Below are 13,160 nucleotides of genomic sequence, written 5' to 3' on the forward strand. Positions count from 1 at the left end.
CCGCCACCACGCCAGGCTAATTTTTTGTATTTTTAGTAGAGACAGAGTTTCACCATATTAGCCAGGATGGTCTCAGTCTCCTGACCTTGTGATCCGCCCGCCTCGGCCTCCCAAAGTGTTGGGATTACAGGCGTGAAGAATACTCTTAAAAATGAAAGAGCATCATCAGGTACTCGGAGCACCCTAGAAGCAGCATGACTAAAGCATTAGCAGAGATTTACTGACTGAGTTGTAGGCATCTTCCTTTTCTTCTACCAGTCCTGTGATGAAAGTGATAGTGAGTAGTGGAAAACTCAGGAGACAGACCAACCTAGAAGAAAGTTAAGAAGCTTAGGGCTTAGAAGATCAACAGGCTGCTTCTCTTCCTTTAACATTTTCCTAGCACCCTTGAATACAGACATTGTTTCTGTAGTTCATTCCTAGGAGATATTTCAAATAATTACTGTCAACAACAATCAAGGTCACATGAAGTCTTTTGTGGGTCCTTTTTCCATACAAAAATATTTAAAATTGTGTGTTGTGGCTAATGGTATAAATATAATCATATATTAAAATGTGTTTTTCTACCTAAAAGTTGATTTTTTTTCTGATTTTTAAAAGAAATTAAGACATTTTCTTGGGCCCCAAAATATGTGAGCTGAGGCACTGTGCTAACCATGTCTGGTAGATAACTTGGTCCTGACAGTAATAAGGGGATTTTTAAAATTATATTCATCAAAGGGGGTTCCTTGTATCTCAGGTAGCTAACAAATTCTTCTTGTAAATGTATTTTTTAACTGAAAATTCTGATATATATTACTCCTCCATCCTGTTCATGTGTTTAAAATTAGCACACCCTTTATGGAACAGTGAATTTATCCCTTGCTGTGTTTTTGTTTATTTGCTTTTTCTCTTGGCTGCCTGTAGTATGCATGAGCCTATTATTCCTAGAGGAGCCAGGCAAGGCCCTAGTCAACTCAAGAGAACATGCAGCATTTTTGCATATGAAGATATCAAGGAAGTTCATAAAAGGAGATATCTCCTGCAGGTGAGTCAATTTAGTAGTACTGTTTTATCATGTTTCTTTATTCTGAAAATGTATTGTTTTATTTTTTTTATTTTTTATTTTTATTTTTTGAGACAGAGTCTCGCTCTGTCTCCCAGGCTGGAGTGCAGTGGCGTGATCTCAGCTCACTGCAACCTCCGCCTCCCGGGTTCACGCCATTCTCCTGCCTTAGCCTCCCAAGTAGCTGGGACTATAGGCGCCCGCCACCATGCCAGGCTAATTTTTTTGTATTTTTTTAGTAGAGACGGGGTTTCCCTGTGTTAGCCAGGATGGTCTTGATCTCCTGACCTCATGATCCGCCCGCCTTGGCCTCCCAAAGTGCTGGGATTACAGGCGTGAGCCACCGCGCCCGGCCGAAAACGTATTATTTTAAAATTGATAAGTGTCATGGAAACCCTCAATAGGATCTGCATTTTTTTTTTTTTTTTTTTTGAGATGGAGTCTTGCTCTGTCACCCAGGCTAGAGTGCAGTGGCACGATCTAGGCTCACTGCATGCTCCACCTCCCTGGTTCACACCATTCTCCTGCCTCAGCCTCCTGCGTAGCTGGGACTAGAGGCGCCTGCCACCACGCCCAGCTAATTTTTTTCTGTTTTTTAGTAGAGACGGGGTTTCACCATGTTAGCCAGGATGGTCTTGATCTCCTGACCTCGTGATCCGCCTGCCTCGGCCTCCCAAAGTGCTGGGATTACAGGCGTGAGCCACCGTGGCCGGCCAGGATCTGCATTTAGAATAATCCTTAGATGTGGTTATAGACAAACTCAGGTCACATGGATGCATAATTTTGTATAATGCATTTCTCTTGTTTAAACACAGCCTAAAATTTGGGTAATTATCTTTGTTATCCATCTTTCCCTGTAGCTATCCAAATCAACATTTTAGTTTTCTTCTAATATAAAAATTACATCCTTACTATAATTTTATAAAATTATAATTATAAAATTATAATTACTTTTTTTATTCTGTTACTAAAGACTTTAGAAATAAATTGAGCAGAATAAGAAATATCTATTTATTGTGTAGCTTAATCTGCAGGGAATTCATGACTCTAAAAGTGTTAGCAAATTAACTTGTTTTTTTTTTTTTTCTGAGACAGAGTCTCGCTCTGTCGCCCGGGCTGGAGTGCAGTGGCGCGATCTTGGCTCACTGCAAGCCCTGCCTCCTGGGATCATGCCATTCTCCTACCTCAGCCTCCCGAGTAGCTGGGACTACAGGCACCCACCACCAAGGCTGGCTAATTTTTTGTATTTTTTAGTAGAGACGGGGTTTCACTGTGTTAGCCAGGATGGTCTCGATCTCCTGACCTTGTGATCCACCCGCCTTGGCCTCCCAAAGTGCTGGGATTACAGGCATGAGCCACCGCACCCGGCCGCAGATTAACTTCTTGAACATTGTAGAAATTTATAGTGGAAAAGTTAATATATAATTTTATTTGTGAACTTCTGTTTTTTCTTAATGTTTTTCTCTCTGATCATTTCAGCCTATTGCTGTGGAAGTTTTCTCTGGAGATGGACGGAATTACCTCCTTGCTTTTCAGAAAGGAATCAGAAACAAAGTCTATCAAAGGTCTTGTTTATTTGGAACACTTTGTATACTATTATGGGAAGATATGGGAGGGGGAATCTTTTCTCAGTTTTGCTGGTTTTTAAAAATCTAGATCAATGAGCCAACATCTTTGAAGAAAATAATTTATATTATTTTTGCCACCCTCTTGAAACAATTATTCTTCTGACTTTTAAAATGGTGCAATTCTATTGTGACATACCATTTTTCCTTCTGGTAACTTATAGTAGAGATCATCAAAAACTACTTTTATCACTAAGTCCTGTGTCTCTAAATACAAAGGATGATGAAACTGTAGCTTTAAAAATAAAACTTTAGTTTCTTTTTTTCTTCTTCTTTTTTTTTTTTTTTTTTTTTTTTTTTTTGAGACGGAGTCTTGTTCTGTCGCCCAGGCTAGAGTACAGTGGCATGATCTCAGCTCACTGCAAACTCCGCCTCCCGGGTTCACGCCATTCTCCTGCCTCAGCCTCCCGAGTAGCTGGAACTGCAGGCACCCGCCACCATCCCCGGCTTATTTTTTGTATTTTTAGTACAGATGGAGTTTCACCGTGTTAGCCAGGGTGGTCTCGATCTCCTGACCTTGTGATCCGCCCGCCTCGGCCTCCCAAAGTGCTAGGATTACAGGCATGAGCCACCCACCATGCCTGGCCAAAAATAAAACTTTAGTTTCAAAATAAGCTTTCTTTGTATTTACCAAAATGAAGCCAATGCAGTTTCTTGCTATTGAATGCAAGGACTGAGTAAATTTAATTTATGTGGGACTTTTCTCTGGCCATGGAAGGGATGTTGGATACCTTCCTCCTTGAAAAAGTAGTATAGCTAAATAAAGCGGTTAATCTAATCTAAGCATATTTTTATCTTTAATAAACTATATTTAAAATTTACCTTTTAAGTGAAAAACAGGCCAAGCCGTGCAATGGCTCACGCTCATATTCTTAGCACTTTGGGAGGCCAAGGAGGGAGGATCACTTTGGTCTAGGAGTTAAAGACCAGCCTGGGGAACATAGTGAGACCCTGTCTCTATAAAAAAGAAAATAATTAGCCGGGCATGGTGGCACATGCCTGTAATGGCAGGTTGAGGTGGGAGGATTGCTTAAGCCCAGGAGGTCAAGGTTGTAGTAAGCCACGATTACACCACTGCACTCTAGCCTGAGTGAGCAAGGCACTGTTTCAAAAAATAATAATGATTTTTTTTTTTTAGACAAAGTCTTGCTCTGTCACCAGGCTGGAGTGCAGTGGCGCAATCTCGGCTCACTGCAACTTCCACCTCCCAGGTTCAAGCAATTTTCCTGCCTCAGCCTCCCAAGTAGCTGGGATATCAAGGTGCACCACCACACCCAGCTAATTTTTGTATTTTTAGTAGAGATGGAGTTTCACCATGTTGGCCAGGATGGTCTCGATCTCCTGACCTCATGATCTGCCCGCCTCGGTCTCCCAAAGTGTTGAGATTACAGGCATGAGCCACCACACGCAGCCTATAAATTTTTTAGAAAAGGAAAAACAACACACATCTCTGGTACTTAAAGATAATTCTTTTGAATGTGTGAATAATAAGGCTATTCTGAACTAACCATGTAGATGAGAGGCATTCTCTTGTTCTTTGAAGGGTGATACAGATCCTGGCAATCCCTCCATTATAGAAAATTTTATATTTCAGATTATTTCCATGAGGAATAACTAAACCATCCAACATTGCTTCTCATTGCAGTACAGTAATATTACCCGTGAGCACCTGGGAAATGAGGGTGGTTCTTCAAATAAAGGGCCTGTGGATGTTGATTGGTAACCCAAAACTCCTTTCACATATGGGAAGAGCTAAGTAAAGTGATTGAGATTCACTTTTACTTATCTGATTTTTTTAATTTCTAAAGGTGCTATTGTTTTCAGTGCTAAGAAATTATTTCCTCTTCAGAGAAGTCCAAAATTTATATATTCCTTTTGCCTGCCATTTAGTGGGTTATGGGAGGGTAGACGCAACTATGAAAATCTAAACGAATCATCCTTTGTTAGGCTTCCCATTAGATCCTGACTGAGACTTCACTTGCAATTTTATGCTATTTTAAATTTTTCAGGTTTTTGGCTGTAGTGCCATCTCTAACGGACAGTTCAGAATCTGTATCTGGGCAACGACCAAACACGAGTGTGGAGCAGGGGTAGGTGGTTTGTTCCTTGCATATTACAGTTTAATAGTGAAGTTGGGATGATTCATATCTGGACAGTTTTATTTAACATTTTAGATGAGTGTTTTTCCCCTGGTGGTTGCAAATTTTTTAAAAAAATACTGAAAACTAAAGGAAGAAAAGAAAAAGGTATGCATAATCACTATGTCAAATCACTGCTCACATTTTGATCAATTACCTTCTGTTCTTTAAAGCATGAGTATTGCTGTGTGCATGATTGAGTTTATACTCTAAATACAAGTTTTTATTCTGCTTCTTCTATTCAGTGTTATATTTAAATATTCCCTCTCATCTTTAAAAAACTATTCAGAAACATAACTATCATTCGCTATCTATTCATCACATATATAAAACATCATGTAATTTTTGGATATTTCCTCTTTATCAGGTTTTTGCTTTTTTTTAATTATTGTTATGAGATGGAGTCGCACTCTGTCACCCAGGCTGGAGTGCAATGGCACGTCTTGGCTCACTGCAACCTCCTGGGTTCATGGCGATTCTCCTGCCTCAGCCTCCCGAGTAGCTGGGATAATAGGTGCCTGCCACCACACCTGGCTAATTTTTGTATTTTTAGTAGAGACAGGGTTTTGCCACGTTGGTCAGGCTGGTCTCAAACTACTGATCTCAGGTGATCTGTCCACCTCGGCCTCCCAAAGTGCTGGGATTACAGGCGTGAGCCACTGTGCCTGGCATTTATCAGGTTTTCTTATCATAAGACTGGAAATGTGATTCTTCTTTTTTTTTTCTTTTTTTAATTTTTTTTCTTTTGAGACAGTTTCCTTCTGTCACCCAGGCTGGAGTGCAATGGTGTGATCTTGGCTCACTGCAACCTCTGCCTCCTGGGCTCAAGCGATTCTCAGCATCAGGCTGAGCACTTCTCAGCCTGAGGCTGATTCAAGCCTCAGTCTCCCGAGTAGCTGGGATTACAAGCATGTGCTACCATGCCTGTCTAATTGTTGTATTTTTAGTAGAGAAGGGGTTTCTCCATGTTGGCGTGGGTGGTCTCAAACTCCTGGCCTCAAGTGATCTGCCCATCTTGGCCCCTCAAAGCGCTGGGATTGCAGGCATGAGTCACCATGCCCGGCTATGATTCTTCATTATTTTATTGTGGTAGAGTCCCCTTAATAAAACAAAGAGTAGGAATTTTAAGGCTCTTGATACACAAAACCAGCTTGATATTCATAAAAACTATACAAGTTTATATTGTACTATTAGTGGATAAGTTTGTCTCAATAGATACTTGCTAACTTTGTATATTAGTATTATTTTTTTTTTTTTGAGACGGAGTCTTGCTCTGTTGCCCAGGCTGGAGTGCAGTGGCACCATCTCAGTTCACTGCAGCCTCCGCGTCCCAGGTTCAAACGATTCTTCTGCCTCAGCCTCCCGAGTAGCTGGGACTACAGGTGCGCGCCACCACACCTGGCTAATTTTTGTATTTTTAGTAGTGATGGGGTTTCACCATATTGGCCAGGCTGCTCTCAAACTCCTGACCTCGCGATCCGCCCTCCTCGGCCTCCCAAAGTGCTGGAATTACAGGCATGAGCCCCTGCGCCTGGCCTGTATATTAATTTTTTTATTTTATTGATTTTATAAAATGTTTTCTGATTTTTTAATGTATATTTCTTTGATTATTAGTAAGCATGAGCTCTGTATATGTTTATTAACCATTTAAAATCATTTTTGTAAATTGTCCGTATCTTTTGCCTATTTTTCCTTTGAGATCTTATCAATTTGTATAGGATTTTTCTACCATAAGGTATTACTCCTTTGCTTGTCATATTTGTTGCAGATTTCCCAGTTTTCCTCTAAATTTTGCTTTTTGACATTTACATTTAAACTTCTGTTTTTATGTATTCTGACCTATCAGTGATTCCTTTATGCTCCTTATAGCTGTGCTTCATCTTAGCGAGGCCTTCTAGGTAACATAGCCATTTCAAGAATCTATAGACCCAGTTCCATTTATATCACTCAGTAACTGGTAGCCCTTTATAATCGACTGGAAAGAAGCAGTGCTTTGGGGCTGTAAATTAATTATTAGAGCATGCAAGAAAATGACTTTTACAAGTTCTAGAGATTCTGTAATTTGTAAATAAATTTGATTCCAATCTGTGTGCATCTAAATACTTTGTGTATTTCTCTTTAAGTTTTGTTTTTATTTTTCTATAGCCAAGCCTTAACAAATACAAGCTAAATATATGCTTTTTTTAACCCCAGAAACGCGTTCTGCTCCTAATCATATGTGGTGTTGTTGTTAACATAAATACAGGAAGTGAAAGATTTCCTTAAAAACATAATGAGCCTTTTTTCTACTTGTAAGCGAATTGCTACTGCTTCCTAGATAATCTTAAACTTGCTATTTCTTTGTTCTTGCTACTGCCTGTGCTGAGTTGGCAGTTCTTAAAGAGCTTTAAAGAGCTCAGAGGCAAGAAACAGAAATTCATTTCCAACTTTAATCTTCCGTTTCAGTTATCCTCTTTCTTACGATGTTGAAGAGTGATCATGGCTATTTTTCCAAAGAGAGTATCTTGTACATTCAATTTGCCTGATGGAAAGACTATCTCAAAGTGGAAAATAGTACCATCGAGCTGGATGTGTTTAGGATCTAAAGTTTACAAATGTATTAATTTCCTCTCAGAAAAGAAAATATATAAATACTTTCTCCTGGTTCCATGACCAATTATTAATTATCAATATTATAAAGCTGATAAACCTTAAATAGGATTTTATAACATTTTAAGGAAGTCTGCTGTCCCCAAAAAAGTAATGTTTAAATTTTAAATGACCTGGACAGCAATGACTTTCCTGTTATACAATATTCATATTTTCTTTCACTTATTTAATGCATTATGTACCTACTATGTACAGAATATTATATAATATTTCAGTTATTCTAATTAAGTATGCTTGGATCTGTTTACTTAGTGATTATAGTAAAAATTAGAAAGTTAGACTATGGTTAGAATATGGCTCATGCCTGAAGTCCTAATAATTTGGGAGGCTGAGTTAGGAGGATCGTTTGAGGCCAGGATCTTGAGACCAACCTGGGCAACATACCAAGACCCCATCTCTACAAAAAATAAATTATAAAATGGTTTTAAAAAGAAAAAGAAGGCCAGGCACTGTGGCTTATGCCTGTAATCCTAGCACTTTGGGAGGCCGAGGTGGGAGGATCACCTGAGGTCAGGAGGTCGAGACCTGGCCAACATGGTAAACCATGCCTCTACTAAAAATACAAAAATTAGCTGGGCGTGGTGGCGAGTGCATGTAATCCCAGCTACCCAGGAGGGTGAGGCCAGAGAATCACTAGAACCCAGGAGGTAGAGGCTGCAGTGAGCTGAGACCATGCCACTGCAATCCAGCCTGGGTGACAGAGCAAGACTCCGTCTCAAAACAGAACAAAACAAAACAAACAGAAAGTTGAACTAGATCAGTGTTCTTCCAACTCTTTTGAATATGACCTAGAGTAAAAAATATATATTACATTCATCCCAAGGCACATAAATGGAGTTATAAATACTCAACTCAAACAAAATTCACAAAACAATACTTTTTCTTACTATATGTGATGCCTTCTGATGTCCTCTGTTTTCTTCAGTTCAGTTCTATGTTACTTCATATTTCAAAATGCTGATCACAACCCACTAAACTGATTTTATGACCCACTAATAGATCCTCCATAGTTTGAAAAATTCCTGGACCAGGTGACTTAAATTTTTCAACTTTATAATTTTTCAGATTTAAAATTTTATTGCTTGTAATTTATTGTATTATGTATTGCTTTTAGATCTGGGTTACTTAGCACTTTGGTTGGAGAGAAGTCTGTGACTCAGAGATGGGAGGTAAGTTTAATGAATATATGAGCTTCCTTAGAAGTTTGTAATTAGAGTAGAAGTCATACAGTTAAAAGCACTTTAATTATCCATAAAATATATACCATAGAGAAAATGTTTTATTTTCATTCTTTTTAGAAAAAAAAGTATTTCATTGTTCTGAAATCTGTTAAAAAGAAACTGTCCTTTACATCATTTTGCATATAAAATTTTAAAAGCTGAACATAGTGGAAATAATCGATAGCTCAAAAATGAATATTTATCTTTTTCCAGAGAGGTGAAATCAGCAACTTCCAATATTTGATGCATTTGAACACTTTGGCTGGCAGATCATATAATGATCTCATGCAGTATCCTGTCTTCCCCTGGATCCTTGCAGATTACGACTCAGAGGTAAATCTTAAGTCATTTTGCTTACGTAGAACACATTTTCAAAAATAATTTTAAAATACGACAATTGAAGCGGGGTGCAGTGGCTCATCCCTAAAATCCCAGCACTTTGGGAGGCTAAGAGAGGCGAATCACTTGAGCCCAGGATTTCGAGACCAGCCAGAGAAACAGGGCGAAACCCTGTCTCCACTAAAATTACAGAAATTAGCCAGGTGTGGTGCCAGACCCCAGATGTCCCAGCTACTCAGGAGGCTGAGGTGGGAGGATTACTTTCGCCCAGGAGGTGGAGGCTCCAGTGAGCCAAGATTGCACCACTGCATTCCAGACTGGGTGACCAACCAAGCAAGACTCTGTCTCCACAAAGAAAAAAAAAAAAAAACTACGGTTGCCTAAATGTTTTATTTGGTTTGTAGTTTAATGTTCTCAATAGGCAAAGGCACTTAATTCAAATAGATGAGAAGCATTTAGCACAGACATATAAAAAGTTTGGATAATTGACCCACTTACTGAGTACTGGCTATTAATTCATAATATCTTTTCAGTTTCTTTAAGTGTGGATTAATTTGCATCTATTGGTGGATGTCAGAATCCATCTGTGTAGTTTGAAGTGTTTGTTAGGAAAACACAAAGTAACTCTTCTACAAAATGTTCCTGCCATATAAAAGAAATTTTTTATACTATTCCAAGAAGCCTTGGTAGAAGATTTCCAACAATTCAACATGTACATGACTTAAGTCTCAAAATCAAGAACACATAGATGCATATGAATATTTTGATTCCCCTCTTCCTTTACCTCCTGTCTGATAGACATCTGATTAGTTCAGAAATGAACCATAACAGGCAAAACAAAAGACACTTAGCCCTAGGTAAACAAACAAAAAGATTGTTTTTAAAATTCAGAAATTCAGTGAACCTTCTTATTCACTAGAATCATGACTGCTTATCCTTTCAGAAATTTTAGACATCAACATATTAAGGAGAAAGATAAAACTTCTATCCTCAGAAAATTTTGGTCTAATGAAAGAATGAAAGGAAATCCACCCTATATGCATGGGTGTATGTTAGTGCATTTGATGTGTGAATCTATATATTTGCTTGTATAGTTAATTTGCATACCTAATGCACAATAAATAAATAATAAAAGGAAAAGAAGAGCTCAGGAGTAAAGATTGATAAATGAAAATATTTTTTCTTTAAGTCAATCAAGGAAAGTTAGAAAGAAAATGTAGATTTTTTAAAGAGATAGGAGGTCCAAAAGAAATGTGGTTTTCTGAGAAGGGAGTGGAGTACTTTGTCAACTCATATTTGAATATGTATCTCACAGGAACATGGCAGGTCCCATTACTGAACCTTCAGTTCTCTACCACATTCTCCCGATGCAATTCTGACCCTCACTGTGTATTCCCCATCTCAGGAAATGGCACCATCATCCATGCTGTCTTACAGGCTGGAAATTATACTTTTCCTACTGTCCATGTCTGCTCAGTGGCCAAGGCATGTCTACCTTTGTCTCCATCAGTGTACCCAGTGTCTCATTTCAGGCCCTCCACATCTTTATTGGACCATTGCAGCAGTCTCCTAACTGGGCTTAATGCTCTAGTCTCTCCTTCCTTCAGTGTGCCCTCTACACTGCAGCCAGTTTCAGGAACACTAATTGAGTCATCCCCCTGTTTAAAATCATTCAGTGACCAGGTGCTGTGGCTCACACCTGTAACCCCAGAACTTTGGGAGGCCGAGGAGGGCAAATCGCATGAGTCCAGGAGTTCAAGACCAGCCTGGTCAACATGGCAAACCCCATCTCTACAAAAAATTAGCCAGGCATGGTGGCATGCATCTGTAGTCCCAGCTACTCAGGAGGCTGAAATGGGAGGATCACTTGAGCTGGTGAGGTGGAGATTGCTGTGAGCTGAGAGTGTGCCACTGCACTCCAGCCTGGGCGACAGAGCAAGAAGCTGTCTCAAAAAAAAAAAAAAAATGAAGTAAAAAATAAATAATAAAATTATTCAGTGAATCACCATCATAATTTGGGAGAGAGTTGAAAAACCTCACTATAGCAACCTTTTCAGTGTAGCTCCTGTGTATATATTCCTCATATACTCCCAGAACTGCTATCGTGGGGCACCCCAGTTCCCTCTCCTGTAATTTAGTGGCTTTTCACATACAGCCTGACCTGCCTGGTGCCCATCGTGCATTTCTACTCTCCACCAACTAACTCAACTGACCAGCTCCACTTCATCCTTCAGGAGGCACTCAAGTACCAGCCCGGTGATGGGGACCCTTCTGTTCTTTTTCTCCTCTGCCTTCTATTCCCACACTGCCCTATAGCTGTATAACATGGTACCTATGTTGGGTTTTTTTTTTTTTCACCATTTTAATCAGGGAGCTTTCTTTTACAGCATTGTCCTGCTATTTGTTTGACCCTACTCAATCGTAGGGTCAAGGTCCTTGAGCACATAGTCCATTTTATGTCTCTCTCAACTCTCAGCCCATAGGATGACACCTGGTACTTTGTACATACTTTAACATTTGTTGAATTAACCAGAAAATATAAACAAGTTACTTTACATATAAACTTTGAGATAACAAATATGCTAACTTGACTTACATTCATAAATGTAGATCAGTTTCTCCTGCCCAAGATTTTTAAAAATAAAAGTTTGGCAAAATTAGTTATTCAGGATGTCCTATAAAAAGGACACAAATATGCCACAGGCACATATTTCAAATTTCCACTTTTAAAATCCTCAGGGAGTAAATTTTAGTTTCCTTTTAAATATATGAATTAGGTCAACTCATCAACTTTTAAAGTGATCTCTGGTAAACTAGAAGAATCCATCTCATTGGGAAGTTACTTGATCTGGTGTGATGTTATCTTTTAGAGGTGAAAGAATTACTGAGTGTTCTAGTTTTTATCACTTCCAGATCACCTCTGAGAAGAAAATGCTCAGAAGTAACTTTGGAGGGAGACAGGGCGGGGGTGGAGGGAGGGAGGACACAAGGGAGATCTGATCCTCCAGTTATGTGAGTGATGAAGTTAACGATGAATTGGAGCTATTGTGTCCACAGTCTCCTGCTGGGTCCTTGTCAAGACTTGGAAGTATTTTCCCTCTTAATCCTCATCCCCTAAACCTGGATCCTGAGTGGCTTCCTCTGTGAAACATATAATTTCCAAAGCACTTGTCTTCCAACTGAATCTGTTAACAAACTCCCATGTGCCTGTCTGTAAAGTGTGTATAAATAGTACATACATAGCATTATCTTGGAGTCCAGTTATACCAGTTTGACCCCACAGATACTAGTGCGTTTATAAATCATCATCATCCACCACAGCCACTGTATCTACGTTAGTGAGGCTAGATAGTGTATAGTAATTTGGAATTGAGTTACATTTTGTATTTTAGGAGGTGGATCTTACTAATCCCAAGACGTTTAGAAACCTGGCTAAGCCAATGGGAGCACAAACAGATGAACGATTAGCTCAGTATAAGAAGCGGTATAAAGACTGGGAGGATCCTAATGGTAAGGAACTTTTTCTGTCATTGGACTTTGTACCCAAGTTTCAAAAGTAAGTCATTATGTAGCGGTCTGACATTCTTACATCCTCCTTCAAATTGCTTATATATCATATCTATATGTATTATATGTCCACACATATATGCAGATTATTATAGCAGAGGAATCAGGTTTGCATGCCAACTTATGGCCACGCTTAGACGGCATTTTAAATAGCTTATCAGAGTATTGGTGGAAAACTAAGTATTCCTGCTTTGCATAGGGCAGAAATTTCCCATCATAATCTGCCTCTGTCTCTAATCATGTTTAGTCCAGGAACCATACTTTAATTTATTGTCTCTCTTTAATTTTATTGAGGCAATTTTGGAACCCTTTTGCATTTAAAAAAATTAGTATACTCTAAAACTTTATAGTTTACTTGTTATTTATTATGTTTAATGTTTATTGTGTTTCTCCCTCAAAAAGGCAAAACAAAGGAGAAAGAAAGCCTAAGCTTGTAGTCCTATGTGAACTCTTTTTTCCCACCCCCTCTCTGCCAGGAGAATATGTAGTAAAAATACATAAAAGTGCTTAATATTCATAAACAATGATTTAGAGAAATATATAATTGCAAAGCCAGAACCTAATAAAAACTATAAGT

At 38.9% G+C, this 13,160-nt stretch overlaps 1 protein-coding gene across 20 annotated transcripts in view; it reads left to right on the plus strand.

Moving 5' to 3' along the window:
- Positions 1–13,160, plus strand: part of WDFY3 (WD repeat and FYVE domain containing 3) — a 296,268-nt gene that overhangs the window by 247,949 nt on the left and 35,159 nt on the right. For all 20 annotated transcript variants that reach the window (XR_002943524.3, XR_008547495.2, XR_010156549.1 and 17 more), the window contains 6 exons: positions 907–1,027; positions 2,525–2,610; positions 4,680–4,760; positions 8,572–8,626; positions 8,891–9,010; positions 12,409–12,526. Coding sequence is in view for 17 of the 20 variants with exons in the window: in XM_001151618.8 (XP_001151618.1) it covers positions 907–1,027; positions 2,525–2,610; positions 4,680–4,760; positions 8,572–8,626; positions 8,891–9,010; positions 12,409–12,526 (581 nt within the window). In the remaining 3 variants the exon portion in view is untranslated. The remainder of the gene's footprint in view (positions 1–906; positions 1,028–2,524; positions 2,611–4,679; positions 4,761–8,571; positions 8,627–8,890; positions 9,011–12,408; positions 12,527–13,160) is intronic.

Source organism: Pan troglodytes, chromosome 3, assembly GCF_028858775.2.
Source record: "Pan troglodytes isolate AG18354 chromosome 3, NHGRI_mPanTro3-v2.0_pri, whole genome shotgun sequence".
Lineage (NCBI taxonomy): Eukaryota > Metazoa > Chordata > Mammalia > Primates > Hominidae > Pan > Pan troglodytes.